General features: G+C 39.5%; 2 protein-coding genes across 6 annotated transcripts; both read left to right on the top strand.

Moving 5' to 3' along the window:
• Positions 1 to 18: 18 nt before the first annotated feature.
• On the top strand, positions 19 to 10,355 carry pycr3 (pyrroline-5-carboxylate reductase 3). Of its 2 annotated transcripts, XM_082511693.1 has the most exons (7): positions 22 to 834; positions 3,337 to 3,430; positions 3,511 to 3,575; positions 5,877 to 6,056; positions 6,898 to 7,110; positions 7,975 to 8,067; positions 8,171 to 10,355. In XM_082511693.1, exons 1-7 carry the CDS (start codon positions 388 to 390, stop codon positions 8,372 to 8,374), a joined length of 1,296 nt encoding a protein of 431 aa, XP_082367819.1. In that variant the 5' UTR covers positions 22 to 387; the 3' UTR covers positions 8,375 to 10,355. The 2 variants fall into 2 exon arrangements, with proteins under 2 accessions (XP_082367820.1, XP_082367819.1); XM_082511694.1 differs by lacking the exon at positions 5,877 to 6,056 and having other exon boundaries at positions 19 to 834.
• On the top strand, positions 10,266 to 23,248 carry eef1db (eukaryotic translation elongation factor 1 delta b (guanine nucleotide exchange protein)). Of its 4 annotated transcripts, none has more exons than XM_082511688.1 (9): positions 10,266 to 10,355; positions 18,791 to 18,908; positions 20,018 to 20,089; positions 20,841 to 20,903; positions 21,245 to 21,341; positions 21,787 to 21,899; positions 21,975 to 22,184; positions 22,273 to 22,467; positions 23,114 to 23,248. In XM_082511688.1, exons 2-9 carry the CDS (start codon positions 18,795 to 18,797, stop codon positions 23,150 to 23,152), a joined length of 903 nt encoding a protein of 300 aa, XP_082367814.1. In that variant the 5' UTR covers positions 10,266 to 10,355; positions 18,791 to 18,794; the 3' UTR covers positions 23,153 to 23,248. The 4 variants fall into 4 exon arrangements, with proteins under 4 accessions (XP_082367814.1, XP_082367816.1, XP_082367813.1 ...); XM_082511689.1 differs by lacking the exon at positions 10,266 to 10,355 and adding an exon at positions 11,869 to 12,740; XM_082511690.1 differs by lacking the exon at positions 20,841 to 20,903.
• Positions 23,249 to 24,211: the final 963 nt, after the last annotated feature.

The following is a 24,211-nucleotide window of genomic DNA, read 5'->3' as shown; positions in this document are numbered from 1 at the left end:
GGTGAATAAATGTCCTACCGCCAGCGTTACCCGGTTTTGTTCACGCTATCGTGTTTGTGTCACTCCGTGTTACTTTATAGTTGTCCAGTCAAAAAGAAACACGTGCATTGTGTTTCTAATCTAATCTCTCCTGGATTATTTTCAAGCTATTCCTATTCAGATGCATGAGCGGGGCTTTTTTTTTCATGTTTAGAGGGTTTAAAACGCAGAATTGTAATCCTTTTATTGATTCGGTTTTGAAGATTCCGTGCTAAATACTGCTTAAAGATTTTAAACTAGCAACATCACAACAGCTCATGCTACAGCAGGCATGCTAGCACCTATTAGCAACCTAGCCGTGTGAACGCTAGTTCGTGTGAGTTTTCATGAGACTGCATTGCTAAAACAATGGACGATTCTGGCATCAAGAAGCAGAACTGGGACGTGAAGGAAACGGAGTTGTTTCTGGAAATTCTCAAGGAGCTGGACATGAAGAAGTGCTTAGACGGAAGGAAAGTGAGGAATAACAAACTGTTCAAAGTGGCACACAGGAGAATGACAGCGGCTGGTTATCACAGATCCGTGGACCAATTAAAGTTTCGCTGGAAACTTCTCAAAAGCGCATACTACAAGTGCAAGCGAGAGCCCGACTCCCCGGCCCCAACTAAAATACAGGGCTGGTGGCGCTATGAAAAGACGATGGTCGCTATTATGGAGTCCAGACACCCTCTGGTGGGACCCGGGGTTAACTCTGACAGAAACGACGAGGTGACAGAAGAGTCAGATGGCGAAGCATCAGTACTACACTGGCCGCAGCCCTGCCCGGACAATACCACCCAGAACCTGGATTTAATTGTAGGGGTGATAACCGTGGAGGCGGTGTCGTATGTAATTTACGATGACGTAGGAGGGCCATTGTAGGTATTAAAATAACTGAAATATGGCGCCTGGGAAGACGGGGATTAATTCCTTGGAAATTCAAAATTTCGGAAAGTAAATGTGTCGAATATTCTAATTTAAAGATATAAACTTATACAACTTTCAAAAGGGAAGACGTTCAAATATTCTGGCAGTATAAAGCCCTAAATTTAGAAGGAGAGAACCGGGATACAGTAATGTGCAAAAGTCTTGAGTCACTTCTCATTCAGTTATTTTGCTAGGAAAATGTGAAATGGGTGTGATGAATTATTGAGAAATCAAAGCATGCATGAAAATACAGAATATAAGGCAAAAACAGTTTGTACAACTCTAACAAGCTTGAAAGTCAATATTTGCTTTGATTGCCTTTTGACTTCTTTGTCTTCAAGAATAGATCTCCAGGCGTCTTGAAGGAAATTTTTGCTGCTTTTTGCCTCAGTTAAGATGATCCCACACTGCTTCAGTAATGTTGAAGTTCTGGGGAGATCAGTCCATGGCTGATCACGCCCCATTGTCTTTTTTTTTTATTTTTTTATGTTCCATTGTCCAGTTATGCTTTTACTGCATTGGCCATGTGTCTGGGCTTTTGACCTGTTGAAAAATGATGCCGTTGCCAGTCAGGTTTTTTGATAGTATTGCATGGTGGATCAAAATCTGATGGTATTATGGCAGTTTTGGCAAGATCAAAAACGCCACTGGCTGAAATGCAGCCCTAAACCATGACAGAACCTCCACATGTTTTACCGATAGCTGTAGACACTAACTCTTGTACCTCTTTCCTGACCTCCTCTGGACATCATTTGAACCAAAAATTTCACATTTAGATTCATCAGTTCATAAGACCCGAGCGTCTGATTTTCAACCTAGTTCTTGTTTAATTTGCATACCTCAGCCTCCTGATTTCCCTTCCTTAACAATGGCAAACCGTCTTCCACAGAGACAATTTCTGATGAAACCGAAGAGCCCAAAGCATCACACATGCAGGGTGGAAGCAAAAGATAAAGTATTGATGGGTGACTCAAGATGTTTGCACATTACTGTAGATTCAAATATTAAAGTGTCAAATTTAAAATGGGAAGAAAAAGATTTACAAAAAATCAAAAACAGATGCACTCCAATATTGAACTTGTATGTTTGTTATGAAAAAATCAGACTACAACTAAATTTGCAAGAAAACACACCCTTTCTCTGGCTCCATAATTAAACTTAAAATGGCCCAAATATGCCATAATAGTCAGTAGATCATGCTACATGATGTCATAGTCTGCTTGTTTTTTAATACATCTGGATTACAGTATACACTGATATTAGGTGTAGCTCACTTTTTTAAATTTAAATACAGTATACCTGTCTGGCAATCAGTTCTATATTCATTAAGACTGTAATGTCAGAGTGACTCTCTCAGTTACTGAAATAAGGTGTTTCTAATATTCTGTCAGGTAAGTAACGGTCTCGAATCATTTTCCAAACAAAACATAGGAAAAGCTTTCAGTATCAACATAGTCAAATTTACATTTTTACATATACAAAAATACACTGCTTCCTATTAAAGTGTTTCCATTACAAGGGTAATTCAGATTCCTGAATTAGTAGGTATGATGTTTTGTAGAAACATGTACAACACTAATAACAACACTATAATATCGATCAACAAAAACGCAACAATTTTAATTCTATATTAATCCAGGTGTACCCCAACAAACACTTAAATTATTGTCTCTGCAACATGTGTCCAAACACCACTGTTATTTTTTCCACTGCATCTTTAGTGGGGTTTATTCATATTTTCATGTGCGCTTCTATTGACTGTCTTTGTTTAATTGGGAGACTGGCAGTTGAGTGTGAGTCACGTGTTTCTAGGTTCAGTCAAACCAACAATATTCAGTTGCTCATTGACCACATACAGTGATACAGGCTGCAGTCCAAACACGAGAGAAATCGGATGTGCACACTGACTGGTTTCTGTACTTAAGCCTTTTTTTGTCCTGCAAACCCAGAACTGGGTAAAGGATGCCGTTTCATAATGACCTATGACAGGGAAACCAGGCTGTGGCAGCATTTTACTGGAGGAGGGAGGGGAATCTGATTACTGACCACCTGTCAACTAGGATTTATCATATATGTGTGAGTTTGTTTTGTTTTTTTGCTTTAACCTGATTTCTCATAGTAATCGGGTTTCTCATATGCATGGACACAAAGATCTGAACACAAATTGATTGTCTTTGGAGTGGTGACGTTTTTAGTGTTGATTCTTGTCTGGATTCATTCCCTGAGTTTATTTATTTTTGGTCTGTAAAATGTACACAGTTTAATATCTTCAAACAACAACGTGTGAAACCCTTGTTACAGTGGAAAATGCGTCATCATGGTGATTTTTAATCACTGGCATCATGTTATCTCGATGTTCCTGCTGTAACCTGCTGCCTGCTTTGGTTTCAGATCAAAATGGACCCTGAGATGGACTCTCAGCTTAAGATTGGCTTTATCGGTGCAGGGAACATGGCGTTTGGCATCGCCAAAGGCATCTTATCCGGTGAGTGTAGAGAGAACTGAAGAAGTGAGGAGGACTGGAATGAAGGACACATTAGTATTTAATAAATGTTCTCTTTGTAGGAAATGTCCTTCCTGCAAACGTCAAAGTTAGTGCACCATCCTCAAGGAATCTGGGACGCTTTCAGGTATTGTGGAGGTTTTTTTCCATCTTGTTTATTGTTCTATCATTTAAGTTCTCAGTGTGAATCATTTTGCATTGAAGTAAGCAGTTATGGTGAAGATCAGTTTACAGTTCAGTCTAAAACTAGTGAAGCAGCCAGTTATTTTTAAGCAGCGTAAGTATTTGTAACATTTTTACCTTTTTGTAGACATGGTCCCTATTCTGGGAATCAGGTTTACTAACAACTGAATTTTTTAACTCTGAGATGAGGAAAATTCTGGCTTTTCTGTTCCAGAAAGACGGTTAACTTAAACTTTGAGTCAGTCAATCGGTAAACTCTGTGAACTTAACCTGCTCTGAGTTTCTTTCTCTTCCCTCTTGCTGCACCTAAAACGACTGACTGACATCCACGTTCATTTCTTCATTCATAAAGTCACCATCAGAGGACATACTGGAGTAAATGAAACTGCAAAAGTTTGTTTTAAAAATGCTAAAATCCCAGTTAGATGATGTGGGGTTTTTGTAATTAACATGAGCACTTTTACGATCATTCATTCGTCTATATTTAGGGATGGAAATGGCGATTACATCATTGATCTATGACCTGGTCAGAATATAAAATCTGTGCTCCCCATCTTTCTAACGCTAATACTTTGTATAATAATGCAGGTGTCAGGCTGTCAGTTAGGTTCCTGTACCGCTAACATTTACTTCCCTTTATTGTAGCAATCTGTTTCAATCAAACGTATATAAAACTGATCAATGATCAATCATTTGTCCTTATTAAAAAAAAAATGTCTGCCACAGCTGGGATGTTGGGGATGATGTGACTGTGAACCTGACATGACTTTAAGGCAAAACTGCAGACAGTCTGTTTTCTAAGCAGTTCATGTTAAAATGTGGTCACAGGTTGAAATTCAGTCATTAAATGATGCCTCCATGTTTTGAAAGGTACAATGTCTGAAATTCAGAATCTGAACTCGATGTATTTTCTACTGAAAATCACCTTAAATGGTCTCATTGGGTCAGCCTGAACCAGATCCACATAAAGGTTTCTTGTCAAAGGTTATTTTAAGGATCATTAAAGCGCGTCCTGACCAGAGTCCATTTATCAGTCTCAGTGTTAATGAAGTCAGAGATCATTTTTTAAGTCAGTTCCTAGATTACGGCCATCGTCTTTCGGCTTGCATCAATAGATCAGTGCATCAAAGTTTAGTTTAGATTTTAAAAAACAAGGAAGCGTTGGATTTCTCAAGCCCGGTGTGAAACCACTGGGTTTTATGAAGGGGTATTACAATTTTTCACAAGCCCCAAATGTTTGTTTTTTTTTCTTTTCAGTTGTCACTAAAGCTGACATGGGAGGTCTTCTGGCTGTCACAGCTAATCATAAGTGTGGAAAGCTGACAAACAGAAAGTAAAGTCATATCTTAGCAACACTGTGACCAATAGAAATAAAAACCTTATTGCATCTGGCCACTACAGGGCACCGCAATAAACAATACTGCATTTTCTCTTAACCCCTTGTTATTTTTGTCACTTAAGTTAACTTTGTGTGTGTTTTTACACGAACATTTAATGATTTGAATGTTAAATGAATTTGCTCTTTGGAGAGGTGGTTTTTGCATTTATATATTCTTATACTGCTTGGAAATGAAATGTATACCACTTTAGATTTGGGGCCTAACCTTTCTGTCTATGACAGCTGTGGTTATTAAGCTTCAGTCTGCTGAATCTTTCCCCAAAAATGAGTCAGCAAACTGTGTTGTTGGGTTTAATCACTCGTCAGACCACTTTAGTGTTTTGTTTTTCTGTTTTCTTTTCTTTTTCCCAAAAGCATATTTTTATGGTGACTGATGAGTGTTTTACACTTTTCTCACCTGAGAATGAAAAATAATTTTCTATAACTTTTTGCAACTTTGTACTGTTCGTTGAGAGAAACAAAGTTGCTGAATAGATAATTGGATTATATCCAATAGATTTATTTTTTTTTAAAGTTGACCCAGTAAATGATTAATTGTCCATTTAAAGTTTACTCCTCTCCTCTAAACTCTTAAACAGCACTTTGCATGGCATTAAACACTGGTTTGCTAATATCACTGAAACAACACTGAGTCTGTTATCATGGCAGAGTTTTAGAAAGCAACATGAACTGTAATCATGTCATAAGCAAATAATTGTAATACTGGAGGACATCTTCCAAGTCCTAGAAATGTAAATGCTTCTGCAAAAATTAACAATATAAAGGAATTGTGTGCCATCAGCATGATTTGATCTTGTGTCCGAGCTAGTGCTTCGGCTAAGTAATATTACACCGGCTTGCTTTTAGGAGCTGGGCATTGCTGTAACTCACTCCAACATAGAGGTGGTTTGTGGGTCTGATGTGGTCTTTGTCGCAGTCAAACCTCACCTGGTTCCGCTAGTTCTCAAGGAGGTCACACAACACGTCACTGGCAGACACATGATTGTATCTGTTGCAGCAGGAGTAACACTAGCAACGTTAGAGGAGGTGAGTGCCACATAGTTTCTGGTGTCTTTTAAGGGACAGATTACCACTGAATCAGATTTGTGTTCTTCTTTTGGCTTGTAGTGTGTTTATGTCTGTACTGTCATGGTGTGAACGAGTTTTTGAGATGGCTGCAGAGATGTCTCTCTTCTCTTGTGTATAAGTTGCTCAAAGCTCCCCAATTTGTATATTTTTATTAACTCTGTAGCAGTGTCTCTTTATGGAAATCACGAACCATTATTTCAAATACCACAGATCTCTCTGAGCAGTTTCATGTTCAAGTTTTTCAAGTATTTTTTGTATACCACCTCCATCTACCAATAGAAGAGTGCAGCTAGCGAACATCAGAGTAGAGTCGCCTGTCTTCATGGGCAGAGGCACAAATAAAGGTATAGTTGTATGGAAAGAAAATAGTTCCTACCTGAAACTAATACTACACACACAAATTATATATACAGTGCTCACATGTATCAGATCATCACCCAGTTACATCTTTATGCCACAGCTGAGCTGCCCTAAATTAGCAGTCTATGTAATTACAACATCATTTGGTTCTCTAATGCTTAATCCACCAGTGTGCACAAACTCATTAATAAAGGGGATATTTTAATGCTAAAATATGATTCTTGTTCTTATGTTTTATGAAAAAGCACATTTTTCTTTATTAATATGCCAAATTATAATTGTTTACTTGCATGTTACATTTTATTAATTGCTGATTTTTTTTAATTTTTTTTTATTCTTTTTATTTAATTGTACTTATGTGCATGCACAGATTTCATTTTAGGGTGAGCTGTAACTTTCAATGCTGATCTATCTATATTTGTCCTCTTTTAACTTCAAGCTCCTTCCTGAGAACTCTGTTGCCATCCGGCTGATGCCAAATCTACCGTGTTTAGTTCAGGAAGGTGCTCTCCTGTTTGCTCGAGGATCACACGCAAAACAGGAGGACGGCGCACTACTTCGCTCCTTGTTGCATCGCTGTGGTTTGGTGGAGGAGGGACCTGAAGCCTGGATTGACATCCATACTGGGCTGAGCGGGAGCGGAGTAGCCTTTGTGAGTGTCCTAGATTTTATTTCTTTTGGTTGGTTTATTTGTTTTATCTGAAGTCTTTTGCCGCTTTTCCATTAGTACCTACTCGGATCGACTGGTTTTCCATTGCAGCAGAGTACAACCCAATGTGTGTGGTTGTTGTTATAGCAATGTGTCCGAGCATGACATGACGTAATTAGTATGCAACTCGAACACTACAAAAAAGGTGGAAGTTCAGGCAAGAATATACGTGCTGCTCGCTCTGTGGCTTTTCGTCAGACTTGGGGAACATGGCATTGCTTTTGGTAGCCATTTAACCCGTTGCTGGGTTTCAAAAATGGTGGTTTTGATTTTCATGAACGAGATGCTCTCATAACACATCAAATGACACTCCTAACCGGCCAATCACTGGCATGCAGTCTGGTGACGTCTTGGTGCCTGTTAGGATCGCTTGGAACCCTGGTACCAGGTACTGGGACCTAATTGAAAACCGTGGTGAAAATAGGTACTAATGGAAAAGCGGCTTTTGTAACTTCTTGTTTACAATTGTAACATGAATTTCTCAGACCATACACATTGCTTTGAAGATGACGGTTGCTTATATATTCCAGGCTCCAGTTGCCTAGGTGTCCTTCTAATCTATTTACACCCAGGTCATGTGTCAATCAGTGGTATTCTTCACTGTCACTGGTAGTACCTGCCTGGAAGTTGAGCTTCCTGTGAGCACAGTTGAGCTCAGAGGTTTACCTGAGCTCACCATGGTCATGAATGTCATGTCAATTTTGGGCTTTTTATGATTTCTTTTAACTGTTCTTTTTCCAGAGTCTTTAATGACTTACTGACACAGAGTTCATGTTTTATTCTGATCAGTGAGCTTCTTCTCTGCAGGTGTATCTTTTTGCTGAAGCTCTGGCAGAAGGAGCTGTTAAAATGGGCATGCCAAGCGCTCTAGCCCACAGCATTGCCTCTCAGACTGTTCTGGTCAGTTTAACACTTTGCTCACTTCTGTTTTACAACAGTTCACTTCAGAGCTCTGACTCCTGCGTGTCCAAATATAATATTTGAAAGCTGCTATTTGCTGCAGGGTGCTGGGAGGTTGTTACGTGATTCCGGGAAGCATCCAGCTCAACTTCGCTCAGAAGTCTGCACGCCAGGTGGAACAACCATATATGGGCTTCACACACTGGAACAAGGCGGTGTGAGGGCGTCAACCATGAGTGCTGTGGAGTCCGCCACAGAGAGAGCCAGGGAACTCGGCCGAAAGTCAACAGCAGGGAGCAGAAAGTGATGGACAAATTTGCCTTTAAGAACTACTCATTAGACTTTTAACTTGATAAATACCCAACATGGAAACCTGAACTCCTTTTTTTTTTTTCTTCTTCTCATCACACTCAAAAAAAAAACCAAGTTGTCCCTTTTTTAAATCACATTTTCTCATCTTCTTTCAGTCTCTGTAAGCTAAAAGTCAACATTGGCTTAATCTTAAAATTGATTCTGACAGTTTAATATTAGACCATGACTTCTGTTTTTACATGCACTCAAATAACCCTGTCTTATTGGATTTGGATGCAAGTAAGGTACAACCCAAATTTGATTGTACCAGTATTTGTTGATATATATTCTAATAACGAAATGCTGAATAAATCCAACTTGTCACATTTACTAAAAGTCACGTGAGACTCGAAGGCTGAAGGAGAGGCTAAACGAGTAGAAAAAAAGCTGTTATGCAGACCATATTGTTCATCATCACTACAGAAGCCCCTGTTATGAACATCTTCATTGCTGTACTGCCTTACTGCTCTTGATTGGATTGTAATGTAGAGTCAGTGGATCATTTTAATCTTTTAAATTATTATTATTGTATTTAATATTTGTTTGGATAAAGCATACGTCTAAATTTTAGGATAAGAGTAATCACATTTGTGTGGCTCCAGTACAATGATAGTGTCCCAAGTATAGCTACTGTATGGTTGTGTATAACATGGTGTATGGAAAAAAAAATGGTTCTAATTTAAAAATAAGTATCAATTTTCATAAAGTGTCATGTTATCAGGTTCTGTTCCTTATTTTTCTGTTAGTTTTGGAGTCTTGAAACCAGCTATTAGCTGACAGCTCAGACTTAATTTCTGACCTTCAATACAAAAGATAACAAGCCACTGCAACAATGAGTCAGTAAGCCTAGAAAGAAACATTAATAGGCAGCCATATGGATAAATCATTTAAGATAAATTCGATAAATTCTTGTTTTAATTTGTTTTGGGAAATTATACACTGAATATTGTTAGATCTGAAGTCAGTGGTCAGCCAAGAATCTGACTGACAATGTATTACCCTTTGACTGTGGCCTGATCCACAAAGCATGTGCTGTGGGTGTAGAAGAGGGTGGACAATTTGCTGCGTCTTAGGCCACATGGAGCCCCTTCTCCATTAGCAAGGTCTCAACTTGGACCTGAGGCCCACCTCTTCCTGCTCCAGGAGAGGTGGGCCTCAGTTGGGAATTCCTCTGAAAAAGCTTGAGTTTGCATTTAGGGAGGAAAGGTCTGGTCTCTTTATAGACTGCAGCCCAGACCTGTGTACACATTAAAAAAATGAATGAATGGGTGTGTGTGGATTGATGGACAAAGTCATGAGTTCACTGATAACAAAAGGCACCACAAAACTAATTGTAATCTTGAAAAATAAATTTCCAGACAAGTCCATTTAGTACCTTTTCTGGCCCTGAATAACATTACATAGTTCATCTGCCAGTGCGTCATATGAGTCAAAATTCAAGACTGTTCACTTGAACTGGCTGAACAATAGAAATAAAAAGTTCAGAGGATTTGAAATCTAGATCAAAGAGAATGAAACATTGTTTTTTTTTGTCACTGATTTGTCTATAACAGCAGATGTAAATAATTTAGAGACTTACAATAATAACTGAGTGAAGGTATCATAAACAGTAAAGCCTGTCATACTAAGACAGCGGTTGGAAATTATGAGGTGTAGCTTTAAACTGAGTTGTGACCTAATTTGGTGAGATGCAAATACTCCAGTGTCACATTTATTCCAATTTTAATATATCAAAACGACATGACATTCAACACAGAGCATGAGGCAACATTAATGATTCATACCTTCCCTCCCCCACCCGCTAAGATCACACAATCACCGCTGTTCCTTGCTTCCTCTCCGCTTCTTCCTCCTTCCCGCTGTCATTCACGACCGGAGAAACACGTTTTATCCGCTGGCCCGGCCTCACACCGACAAGACAAAAAAACCCCACAATAGTAAGTAAGCTCAACGCCGACCGACAGCCAGGTTTCAGTGTGGTTGTTAGTGGTGGGAATCTTTAAAATACATTTTGGGTAAACTGATGGATATTCAGTGGTTAACAGAGCAGGCGCTTGGCTGGGATTAGCCGTGGCTAGCAAGCTGCTAGCTGAATGAGCAGCGTGCTAGTGCTAACACTGTCGGAGCGGCAGTCACTCTTGCCGGATACCGGCTTCAGTGGCTGCTTGTGCTGGTTAGGTTTTTACGGCATTGTCAGTATTAAAAAGAAGCTCTTTAGGGCCACGTTTTAAAACAAGTAGACTTATTCCGGTGCAAATGAAATGGCTACTGCAGAATTCTAGCTAGGACCGAATTAAAGAAGATGAAAGGTTAGCAGGGCGCGCACCTTTGGAAGTTGACAGCGCTCCTGATGCTCTGTCTTTTGTTGTTTAGCATTTGGCATGACAGGGTTTTCTACATGACGTTACACAAGTATCTTTAAGTGGAAGTGCTGCCTTGAATCCTGGAACATGGTCACTGATGAGCTTCTATACAGATCAGGGCAGGAGAGGTGAATTCTTGTTGTTCTAAATCACGTATATATTCTTTGTCAGCCACCCTCTTTAAATGTTATCAAGGAGGGACTGATGAATTAAATTATTTGTGAATGAAATTGCACCAACTATATACATGCAAGGATACTCTACATCAAAGGAGAACAAAGCATATTCTATATAATGCCACAGGGTGTCTGGGGTGATTTCATTTTTCTCCAAATTCTAAAGTCACAGGGATATCAACTGAATGTTGTGAGCCAGCCAAAACCGACAATCAAACTGTCTTAAGTATACGTCAGCCTATATCTAAATATATCTATATCTAAATCAACCATTGCATAGAATTCTTCTTTTTTCTTTTCCAAAAACTGCTTGAAGCCATGACATGTTCCAAAATTGCCATGTAGTTTATTTTGAGCTGATCCAGCACCCAGTGCACCACCCTGCTGCCAGAAATACTCACCAGAGCTGCAGCTCGAAATAGCTCCCAAGAAATTAAGTATTAACTTTTGTTAATAAAACTAAGCTAAATTAAAAACGGCAGTTTCCTACTGTATGAAATATTTTTGGGGTGCCTTCAGAAGAGTATGTTTAGTTTTGTGTGTGTATATGTGTGTATATATATATATATATATACACACACACACACACACCAACAGTGCTATCCTCTTAACTTCAGTGACAGGCAACCATACTGGCTGCTAGTGGAGCTCCTCAATACAGGATACACTCTCCCTGAAAATGCACAGAAATTGAAACGGATAAATGAACCTCCCCTCCTACCGCAGCTGAGCCTAGGCAGCAGTTCTTTAAGAAGATGGATAAAATCTGTTTTCCACATCGTATCTAATTTGTTTGATCTGTTAATTAGATTGAGTATTGAAAGGTGTGATGTGCTTTAACAGCAAATGTCTACTTTTGATGATGTAGAGGAAAATAAACTGCTCCCAACTGAAGGGGGGTTGGGTCCAAGTTTTGCTTCATGTTCTAGGATTAAATTGGATTTCAGTGAAAGCATTTTTCCCATTCAGCATCATCCAAGGCTAAAAGTGGAGCCATTTAAAGACTGCGGAAAGGTTGACTTTCATGTTGAATATCTGATCTAGATAAATTTTTTAATGTATAGCTTGTCTTCTCCCATCTTGCCTTCAGAATTTCACATGTGAGTATTCCTTGTAACGCTGTCACATACCTTGCATTGAGCACAGACAGTACAAAAGATGGATGTAGCTTCCTGGTTTGAAAAAGTTAAGCCGATGTGGAAGTGCCTTAAACCGGTTTTTAGTCTGAAAGCCTAAAGATGGCTATAACTATGCCTTCAATGAGTGTTCCTGTCCTTTAGTCTATGAGGAAAAAAGCCTTTCTGTTTTGACCTCTGTAAACACTTTGCTAGTTCTTTGTCTTAGTTACTCCTTTAAGATCATACTCAATAAAATCTTAAACCTACCACATGTCAAATAGGAGGCTTATCAGTGGTATTTTCTGCTTGTTCATTGGCTAACGGCTTGTCAATCACAAGTCGGGAGCCAATGACCAAGCAGTTTCACATTCAGACATACCCTTTCAAGTCACATCCAGTTTCTTGCAACCAAAATGGAAATGGTAGAAACGTTTGGCTTCAAAACAGGAGTGCAGAAAACAATGGGTCACATCATGGTAGTTATGTCCGTCTTTTGTACTGTTTCCACCCTCCTTAAATGTTGTATCCCTTGTATTGTCTGATTCATTTTGCAAGGTGGTGATTGATAAATTTCTTTTCAATGGCTTGCGGTTAACTGGATGAAAAGAACGTGTTGAGCATTTGACTTTGATACTAGGTTGAGCTCAACACCTTTACTGAAGAAGGTGAGTTAACAGATTGACTAAGATCTCCTCATAAACATCAAGCAGGAAATGACTTCCCAAACCAGTACCCAAAGTTGTTATAGCTTTGTATTAGTTTGGATCATTTTAACTAAGCTCTGTATGAACAATAGGGAATGCATTTGCTGTATTGTAGTATATTACTAAAACTTAAAGATGCATGATTTAGTGCATGTCTGAATTGTAATACCTACTGTATTATTATTTTAATTTTATTTATTTATTTTGCATGCGCATGCGTTGCATTGGTCCACTAATGTTTTTCTTTTACTCAATGACCCCTTTTCTTCCTGTGATTGCTATCATGTCATTGTGTATGTTCAGTGTTGCAAAGCTGTTTAAGGTTTGTAAAGTACATAATGGAAGCTGTAAACAAAGGAGTGCATTATAAGGTCAGTTTAATGTGTATCCTTTGCATAAATATTTAGTCATAAATGGTGCTAATAATATAAAAGCTATGGCATATGCTGGATATCTTACTAGCTCTGATAATACAGTGTCCTCCGTGAAAGACATGATTGATAAATCAGATTCTAGAAAACTCATAAAAAATTAGATTCGATTGATCTGGGTTAGGACTAGAGATGGATCGATCCGATATTACGTATCGGTCCGATACTGACGTAAATTACTGGATCGGATATCGGAGAGAAATAAAAAAATGTAATCCGATCCATTAAATATCAAAAAAGCACCTCACAAAATTTGCGACACTAACTCGGCTCATAACCGTAGCACGTCGGAGCAGTGTGCTCACGTGATAGAGCGGCTGTGTGTATTTGGAGCCTCGCTACCAAACCAGCATTTCATCTCCGAGGAAGTGATCCCAGAGAGAAGTAAAACAAGTGTGTAAGTTCATCTCTGAATGTTTGTAAAGCATTCCCACGTTAAGCTTAACAACCGATATATGGAGCGACTGCCTCTTCTCTCTCCCTCCCTCTCCTGCTGCTACTTCAATCATGAAACTGCTTAATGATCAGCTGATCAGCTTTTCTGTCGCGAGTCCATCTCTCTTGTTTGTTTTTGGCCCACTTCGCACCAGAAAGAGGAAACCAGCGGCTGAATAACAGCAGCACGTTTAAGCTTGATAAACTGTTGTTAGAATTTATTTAATATTACTTTCTACTAGAGATGGCACGATACCACTTTTTTATGTCCGATACCGATACCGATATCATAAATTTGGATATCTGCCGATACCGATATGAATTCGATATAGTGTTTTTTAATCAACAAAACTGTTTTTTTTTAAATATCTTGCTGCATTTTGTATAAGTTCATACTCAAGTTTAAAACAACAACTACACTAAAGCTATTCTGTTATACCTGTATGCAAAAAAAAATATTTCATAGTTCAGCAATACTGATCAATCTAATAAACTTAAACCTACACCATCCTCCCTATTCTGGTATTTTAAAGAGTACTTAGCGTAAATATTAAGCAATCTAACTAATAGGGTTCCAACTCCCAGCAACAACAAAAATAAATAAATAAAAAATAGGGAACCACCCCTCACGCTCCACCTCATGATGCTTAATCGACGTAATCAACCTTAATTTGATGCAGTGTGAAAAAAAATGCACAGAAATCAATTATTTTTTTCAATATATTAAAATATTAAATAGATTCAACATCTTTCTTCAACAAAATTGCAGACTGCACAGATGGTACCTTCCCAAAGGAAAAAGTACTATAGCTTACTAGGGTATATTAGACTTAATAGTTACTATATACAGTAATTGACTTCTATTCATTTTACATCAAATTAAAACTTTGGGTGTCAGATAATTATTTATTAAAAGCTCGACATTTTAAATGAGAATAAGAAAGAAAAGTATGTCTTTGTGCCCCCTTTTCCCTGTTAATGCCCTATCGGCCCCCCTGGCTAAACTTTGCTAGATCCGCCCCTGCACAGCTACCAGCCGTCAGCTACGTAGAAAAAGATCCTCGAGTAGAAAGTAATATTAAATAAATTCTAACAGCAGCTGATCAAGCTTAAACGTGCTGCTGTTGTTCAACCGATGGTTTCCTCTTTCTGGTGCAAAGTGGGCCAAAAACAAACTAGAGACACGGACTCGCGACAGAAAAGCCGATCAGCTGATCATTTAAGCAGTTTCATGATTGAAGTAGCAGCAAGAGGAGGAAGTCGCTCCATATATCGCTTGTTAAGCTTAACGCAGGAATGCTTTACAAACATTCAGAGATGGACTTACACATTTGCTTTACTTCTCTCGGGGATAACTTTGTCGGAGATGAAATGCCGGGTTGCTAGCGAAGCTCCAAATGCTATCCAGACCACCGACAGGTCCCGCACGCCACAGCCGCTCTATCACGTGATGCATACTGCTCCGACGTGCTAACGTTCTGAGGTGAGTTACGGCGTGTTGCAAGTTTTGTGAGGTGCTTTCGTGATATTTAATGGATCGGATTACATTTTTTATTTTTCTCCGATATCCGATCCAGTAATTTAGGTCAGTATCGGACCGATACCGATACGTAATATCGGATCGGTCCATCTCTACTTTCTACACCAGGATCTTTTTCTAAGTAGCTGAGTGCTGGTAACTGTGCAGGGGCGGATCTAGCAAAGTTTAGCCAGGGGGGCGGATAGGGCATGAACAGGGAAAAGGGGGCACAAAGACACTTTTCTTTCTTATTCTCATTTAAAATGTGTAGCTTTTAATAAATAATTATCTGAATCTTACACCCAAAGTTTTAATCTTATATAAAATATATAGAAGTCCATTACTGTATATAGTAACTATTAAGTCTAATATGCCCTAGTAAGCTATAGTACTTTTTCCTTTGGGAAGGCTGTGCAGTCTGCAATTCTGTTGAAGAAAGATGTTGAATCTATGTAATTGTTTTTGAAAAATAATTTATTTCTGTGCATTTTTTTTCACACTGCATGAAATTAAAGTTGATTACGTCGATTAAGCATCATGAGGTGGAGGGTGGGGGGTGGTTCCCTATTTTTTTTTTTTTTTTTTTTTTTTGCTGGGAGTTTGCAACCCTATTAGTTAGGTTGCTTAATATTTCTGCTAAGTACTCTTTAAAATACTAGAATAGGGAGGATGGAGTAGGTTTAAGTTTATTAGATTGATCAGTGTTGCTGAACTATGAAATCTTTTGGGTGCAGTGTATTTTTTACATACAGGTATAACAGAATAGCTTTAGTGTTGTTGTTTATTTAAACTTCAGTATGAATTTATGCAAAATGCAGCAAGATATTAAAAAAACAGTTTTATCTATTAAAAAACACACTATATCGGAATCATATCGGTATCGGCAGATATCCAAATTTATGATATCGTATCGGACATAAAAAAGTGGTATCGTGCCATCTCTAGTTAGAACTGGGCGATATGTTAAAATTATTGTTTCTCAACATCAGTCAGACAGGCATGCATTGCCTGTGTATTAATGGGGTAAGGCACCTCTGTATGAACAGTATCTCATATCTACTAATTCTATGAATTAATAGTTTATAATCATAACCACATGGAAAGGATTGGGGTTTTTTTTTTTACATAGAAATTCTCACAATTATTTAAAGTCTTTGTGGATTAACTTGCTTTATTGGGGCAAAGCTTAATTTAGACTTCTGGATTGAGCATATGTAGAGGCTACGATGTATCTTGTCAGAAGTGAAGCTTATCCATTGTGATTGACAAGCCAGTAAGCATTCTGTTTCACAGTCTGAAAATATGGTGAAAAACTTAGCTCGAGACTCCATAACAGGACTTCACTAAACCAACAGGTGATGACATAGCAACCAAGAGCATCATTTATTGAGGTTTGGCCACTATGAGCACTAACGTCTGAGTCACACAAACCTACAGACCAGTCAGTCCTGGCAACCGCCAGATGCTAAGGAAAAATGTGTATTCCATAGCCAGTTGGCTAAAACCGTCTCGTAATTGCTTTGATCATTAGCATTTTGAAATGATGGACTTGTCTCCAAATACTGTCCTGCTCCTTTCTCTGCTGTGGCGAAAGTGTGAAAAGTGCAGTGCTGAATTCTCAAGGTGACAGACTTTGTCCAGTCACCTAACTTCAGTCTACACCATCTGCTTGCATGCTGCATGTTTTTCTCTGCTACCGATTTGTAGAATTTGTTTTGTAGTGTATTGCCATAAATGTGCATCTCTGTAACAAAGCAAAAGTTCAATAATTCATCAGCAGCACTGTGTAAAATAGATCGACCCCTTTGTGTCTTTAAACCTCCGTGCCTCTCTCTCACTAACCCAAAAGCCTGTGCCTGTTATTCTCTTTCCTTTGTCTCCGCAACGGCGCAAAGATGTCTAAGAAGAACACCCAGAGCTCTGTAGATGATCAGTCAGAGCATGGTCAGCCTCCCAGCCACTATCAGGTGGATCAGTCCACAAAGACCATGCTGGGTTGTAGAAAGAAGGCCGAGCCAGGCCAGAGAAATGGAGAGACCGCGTCGTCGTCTCCGGAGAGCGGCAGCATAAACGGAGAAGGAAAGCGTAGTGGCAAAAGCCGTCGCCGCAGAAAACGTTTGTCTAATCCTGAGAGCCGCCCAGAAGAAAAAGTCGACAAGCACAAGAGCGAGGAGAAAAACAAACAAAGCAGTCAGCCGTCTGATCACCTCTCTGGGTTGATTGGTCTGCAGTCTGAGTGCGCGAATGTGTGGTTTGAACGGAGCGTCTACGAGAGAGCAGAGAGCCTCTACCAGTGCTGGCTGGCAAGCTCTTCTAATGGGACCACCCAGTCGAACCGATCACCTCCATCCTCCGGGAAACAATTGAACTCTTCATCCACTGCAGCTCCACCTTCTGCTGGCCCATCATGCAACCATGGTGACCAAGTGGCCTGCCACCATGTTGTACAAACAGTGTGGGTAAACAAGACGACATTTGACCAAGCAGAACGCCGCTTTGTTGAGGGGTCGATGCAGCCATCAGTTCCAAACTCTCTGGACCTTCAAGCTCCATCCAGTCGCTCCACTGCATCCAGAACACCTGATGAAGGATATCAGTCTCTAGCCCCAAGTCCTGCAACCCCTGTCATCCAAGCAGCCATCACACCAACCGTACGGCAATCAGTTAACGGACTGCCCCGCATCCCAGTGGAGCTGCTCAGAGACGTGTGGCTGGACAAACCACTTTATGACCGTGCTGAGGCAGCCTTTTACCAAAACCTGTATGGTAACAATTCCACCAAACGGTCCAGCTGCACTGCTACTTCCAGATGTAGTGACCACCCTCAAAGCCTTGTAGAAGAGGAAGAGGAGGAGGAAAACGAAGAAACTGTAGCAGAGGAAACACGTGTGGTCCCACAGGGGAAAGCTGAGGTCTTCCATGCTCTGCACCCGATACAAGAGGAAGAGGAGCCGGCTGAGCTCCCGGAGAAGGAAGAAGTAGCAGCTGCAGGAGTTCGCTATTTCCTCCATCCGAACAGTGAGCGGGTGTGGCTGGACAAGTGGCGGTATGATGCTGCTGAGAGCCATTTCCATGGTTGCAGTGGGAATAAAGCTGTGAAGAAGGAGCGCAGGCCAGAAGCAGAAGCCTCATCAGTTGCCTCGGCCGCCCCACTGAGGGACAAGTATGATCAAACCGGGAGAAGGGAACTGCTCCAGATGTTTCAGTTCATCTTTTGTTTTTTGGGTTTTTTGACCATCATATCACCTCCATTCTTTTCCCACATGAATTTGATTTTTCTTTCCTTTAAGCCATTCTTTGTCATTCATCTGTGTTCAATCTTTTCCTTATGCTTTGTGTTTTGACTATCTGACCCATTGTTGTGTTTTACCATCCTCTTTTTTTTGTTATGCATTTGTATAGTTGGATTGGGGTGGCTGTTGGTGGAGAATAGCTGTTTAAAACTAAATTAAAATTAGTCTCTTACAGAATAAAAAGTCAGATTTTGTATTGGTGAAATCTCTGTATGCTGAGTGATTTTTAGTATAAGAATTAGTAATAATTTAGGCTTCATTTCCTTTTTCCCTGACCTTCTGTGTCCTGTTCATACATCCCTGTCTTTTCCTTCCCTGCTTTCTACTTTGTAGAAAAATGAGTGCAGTGGATTTTTTGGCCAAGGAAAAGATCTGGTTTGACAAACCACGCTATGACGAAGCAGAGAGGCGCTTCTACGAGCACATGAATGGCTCACCACAACCTACAAAGGTAACCACGCTGCCTTACAAGTTAAATCTTGTGCTTTAAGCTTTTAATCATCACATCTAATCTGAAACCATTGTACCATATTAATGTGGATTATTTACATCTTAAGTGTCTTTGCGTAGAGATTAGATTCTAACAGTGCATAGATTTTGTTTGTTCTGTTCTGTATTTGATCAAAACTGTATTATTCCACAGGCTGAATTTGAAGTTATATTTTATTGTAATTAAAAATAAATAAAGTAATACGTTAGAATATACCTTCTGTCTAAGGACGAATTTCAGCGTATCTTATTTGAGATTGTAATGTAAGTATATTTACATACAAATACTTAAAGGTAGATACAGGACATTTTTACTGGAAACAGAAAATAATTGTACTCTAAGTAACTTTAAGTACTACACAATTTCCTGGTAGTTTAGGGGGAAAACAAACAATTTTTCGCCATCTTATATCATTAGTATTTTGTACTTTTCAGGGCATTTTGGTATTATGAAGTGGATTAATCTTGCCTTTTTACATTATTATTTTTGTACATCATTATTGAATATTCATTATGTTGATTATTTATTTATTATTGAATTATTTTATTTATTTATTTATTTTTTACTTGCGCTGTACTTAAAATTATTTAGTATAATTATCTTTGTTTCCTGTAAAAACCTGACTTGTTAGCTCCTTATTCTAGTGTACCAACCTTAAATATTTGTATGTAAATATAATTACATTGTAATTTAAATAAATTACGGCCTTGGTCGCAGGCCACATTAAAATGTAAACATCTAAGTAGATCGCCACTGTAACATCTTCTGCTGGTTTTGGATTCTGAAGCCTTAATTTTGGGATTTTGGACACAACCATGTGTTTTGAGCCAGAATAATTAGTTGACTAATTAAAATGATACAAAAGGCACCTGCAGCACAAATCTGCTAGAGGTCTGGTTTGACCAGAGCTGTATAGATGCAGTTTTTTGTTTTTGTTTTTTTTCCTTTTTGTTTTTGGGGGGTGTAAATCAATCTAATATTTTGGAATGAAATGTTCTAATTGTGGAGTCTGTCCTTGCGTCATAAAGTCAGAGATGAATTGACACTGACAGCTGTTCGTTTTCTTGAAGGATGCTGGCGCCAACACCATTCTTCAGGACATTGCCCGGGCCCGGGAGAACATCCAAAAGTCTCTAGCAGGGGTAAGTATCATCGAACACGCTGTATTTCCATTTGATGGATAACATTGATGTGGTATTAAAAGTGCTTAAATTATCCAAGTACATGTATGCATACTAATATAATTTCACCAATCCCGACCATTTAGATCAGAGCATCCAGCCTTTTAGTTTTGGGGGTAGTGTCTTTCTCTTTTAAGTAAATGGAGATGACAAATTGAAATTGTCTTGGAAATAATTTCAAGTTATTCCAAAATGTAAGCTGTCTAATCTTAGCTTACATATTCACATAATGCCCAGTTCAGACTACTATCAGGCACTGTGATCATCATCTTTTTAAAAAGAAATAATAGTGCAGTCTGACATCGGCATAGCTCAAAAACTAGTTTTAATTTAGAAATAACATAGCTATAGTGCTATCATTTTATGGTGACAGTCTAATACACATAGGACCAGTTGCCCTCCTTTTCTCTGACTTTTCCTAGCTTTCATTTCCTTGACGGAGATGGATTAAACTAACTGATAAGGGAGATTTTGTTTGAGTTGAAGCTCTCTGTTGATCTGAAGGCTCTAAAGTGTAAATGTGGTTTAGTGTAAAAATGTGGTTGTAGTCTTTTATCTCTTCTGTGACCTCCGAGCTCTGTTTATTTCCTGTGGTTGCTCCAGTTGCTTTCTGTTCTGTGCTCCTCATTGCTCTCCTTTTGGCATGAACTTCAATAAATCCTGCTCCTTCCCTTCTCCTCATTTCCTTTCTTCCCTGAAATCTGGCCCCAAGCTGAAGACTACACTGTGTAACAGAGGGTCTGCTCAGCCTCCCATAAGCCAACATTCTCAGCTTGTAAGTGCCACCAAAGCTTGTGTGTCACTGGAAGCACCTCTGTCAGTGGACTTTGTTGAAAACCACACTTTACTGATCTGAATACCTCAGCTTACAGATGCCTTTTCTGTGCAGTTTCCAATTCAGACACAGTCACCTGCATATTTCTACTGGGGTCTGTAAACTGCTGCATACTTGTGCTGTCACTTTCTGGCTCTAGAGCCTGGCTGTTGAGACTGCAACCTGCTGTTTTCTCACACATGGGTGTTCTGTTTGATGAAACGACTAATATTCCACATCCTCCATCAGATGTTCTCATTAAACTGTATTGATCCCTCTCCGTTTCTGTCTTTGCGGTTCAGAGCACAGGCAGCAGCATCAGCAGCAGCTCGGCTGATCACGGAGAACTCGTTTCCCGCATCAAGAGCCTGGAGCTGGAGAACCAGAGCTTACACAAAGGTGGGTTTGTTTTCAGCTTTGGTGTTAATGCATTTTCCTTCTTTACTTACAGCAGAGCTATTTTGGTGCCCTCAGCTGAAGTTAAGTATTATTAGAACTGCAGCTAATAATGATCAAATGACTTTGACAGGATTTTTTTTTAAAAATACATGAAAATGGTGTCATCACACTTTTTTTCCCTAATCAACAAGCTCTCTAACTGCAAATGCAGGCACCAGTCTAGCAGACCTACAGAGCTGGAGACCTTTTGTAAAACAGAGACAAGTGAATGAACAGGATTAACTACTGATTTACATTTGATTGGTTGTAAAGTTAAAGGATTATTCAGTGCTGTTGTCTTAACTCTCACAGTGTTTGATCTGCTAGAATATGCATCACTTCTTTATTCATATTCACATGTTCCTCATTCATGCTAAACGCACTCTTGTATCTCATGTCTCTTTAGTGGTGGAGAACTTGAGGGCAGCACTTTCCAAACTGGAATGTCGGGTTGCAGTTTTGGAGAAGTCTCCTGCAGCCGTCAGCCCAGCTTCTGCTCCTCCAGTCCCTTATACAAACGTGAGTTTTTAAACATTCAACCAGCTTTCACCTTTTAGAATCCAGAGATGTTTCTACTCTTTTAATTTTCTTCAGGGCACCGCTGTCCAGCAGAAGACCAGCACCCCAGCTAAAGAGGAGGAGGAGGAGGAGGAGGATGACGACGATGATATTGATCTGTTTGGTAGTGATGAAGATGAAGAGGCAGACAAACTCAAAGAACAGAGATTGAAAGAGTATGCAGAGAAAAAGGCCAAGAAGCCTGCCATCATCGCCAAGTCCTCCATCTTATTGGATGTCAAACCTGTAAGTCTGCTCTGTCTGAGCCCGGTCATAGGTCAATTATTTAAAAAAGAAAAAAAAGCTCACTGTCTGTTTTTTCTGCTTCTTTTAGTGGGATGATGAAACAGACATGGCGAAGCTTGAGGAGTGTGTGCGCTCAGTACAGGCCGACGGTCTGTTATGGGGGACGTCCAAACTGGTTCCTGTTGGATACGGCATCAAAAAGCTCCAGATTGCGTGTGTGGTGGAGGACGACAAAGTGGGAACAGACATGTTAGAGGAGGAGATCACCAAGTTTGAGGATTATGTAAGTCTTGTTCAATACAATAACAGACTAACTGGGCATCCAGAATTTAATAATCACAATAGCAATCACCCCACTAAAACCCCCAAAATCAAATGATGCTCTAGTGACAGTAGGAAGGGAGAACACTCAAACTGCTGGAAAGACCTAAAGAACCAGGCTCATGGAGGGACAGCCATCTGCTGCTGAAATCCAAATCGCATTAACTTGCAATAGTAAAACGGCTAATAGACAAAGCCACCGTTTCCCCTCTACTCCTCCTTACTCTTTTAATGCTAATTTTAATTACATATATGCATTTTTTTATCATTAAAATGTAGGTAAACATACTCAAACATAGAAATTAAAATAGATTAAAAGCATCAGAGAAGCTGGAGTGAACAGATTAGGTTCAGTGAGGATGGCTCACCTAGGAAAATAAGAGCAGTGTGTCAGAATCATCACATTATCTGCCACAGTCAGCACACTGCTGCCACCTTGAGGCAGAAAGGGACAAAGTGAAGCTGAAAGACTCCATAACACGAGCAGTTGTACAAGAACAGTTTGAGTCATTTTTTTTCTTCAGGGTGACATCAGGAACAGTATCTCATGCAGTTACTCGCTGTCGTGAATAATCCTGGTACACTTGCATTTTTTTGCTTTATTTTAGGTCCAGAGTGTCGACGTAGCAGCATTCAACAAGATCTGACCCCGTCCTCTTCATGTCTTCATGTCATGCCTTGATTCTCTGCTGATTGTGTCAACGGTTAAAAATAATAATAATAAAATAACCTCTTGCACTGAACCTAATTTCTCTGTTTCTCGTATTTTGATGGAGGTCTCAGAGCAGATGGATTTAAAACTTGCTGCATGGCTGAATGTGGTATTCAGCCATTCCAAGAGGAATGTGAAAAAAGATGTCTGAGGTGAGGGGTGTACCACAAAGCAAGCTTATTGGACAGCACTTTTCTTTTTTATCTTTTTAGGTAGGTGTCTGTGTTTTTTAACCTGGCTGGAAGATCCTAGTGATGCATAGTAAAATAATAAAGCAGGTTATGTTGAGGCTTCAAGTTCCACATTTCCACAGACTCTTCACAAAAAATGCATGTTTTATTGGTTTCAAGTTGCAGCTGCAGATACACAATTACAGATAAAAAATGAAAAATTAGAAACTGTTACCTCTCTGTGGGCTGTTGATTAATATTCACTTGCAATTTCACTTAAACAACAAACAAAAAAACAATTTGTAGGACCACTCCCACAGTCTATCGCCATTTGTCTTCATTTTGTGCACAAGAGAGTCAAATCATGCATTAAAAGCCACACAGACACTAAAGCAGAAAGCCTGGTTTCATCAAACAGCTAATATAAAGAAGACTGGCTGTGTTACAATACAAAAGGTGATAGTAGAGCTACACAGCAGGATAGAGAGGCTTGTTGAAGTTTTCCTCCACCCTGTGCAGGACATGGACCTCTGTGTTACAAACTACACGCAGTGTGAGTAAGAGAAGCTGGAGGTGTAGTAGTGCTCATTCAGTGTCAGACAGGTGCAAGTCACACTCCAGGAGATCATTCCTCCTGTTTAACCAGTTTACTCACACAGCAAAAAAAAAAGCATCTAATTCTGCCATGTTTCCCACTTTTGACAAATGTGTTTCCATGGCTAAACTGCTACTCCCAAGCCGCCACCAAGCACAAGTGTCAGATGTAGTGGTGTAAAGTACGCTGCCACTGGTCTCTGGAGCAGTGAAGATGTGTTCTCTGGGGT

The sequence above is a fragment of the Aulonocara stuartgranti genome (genome assembly GCF_965226115.1).
Source record: "Aulonocara stuartgranti genome assembly, chromosome: 17".
Lineage (NCBI taxonomy): Eukaryota > Metazoa > Chordata > Actinopteri > Cichliformes > Cichlidae > Aulonocara > Aulonocara stuartgranti.
The sequence above is the reverse complement of the archived record's forward strand: the minus strand, read 5'-3'. Positions and strand labels throughout refer to the sequence as shown.

Coding starts and splice junctions, on each gene's coding strand:
- pycr3 (XM_082511693.1), top strand. CDS start 388: ATGGACGATTCTGGCATCAAGAAGCAGAACTGGGACGTGAAGGAAACG. Junction 6,057..6,897: donor CACTAGCAACGTTAGAGGAG/GTGAGTGCCACA, acceptor TTTAACTTCAAG/CTCCTTCCTGAGAACTCTGT. Junction 8,068..8,170: donor TTGCCTCTCAGACTGTTCTG/GTCAGTTTAACA, acceptor TATTTGCTGCAG/GGTGCTGGGAGGTTGTTACG.
- eef1db (XM_082511687.1), top strand. CDS start 17,060: ATGTCTAAGAAGAACACCCAGAGCTCTGTAGATGATCAGTCAGAGCAT.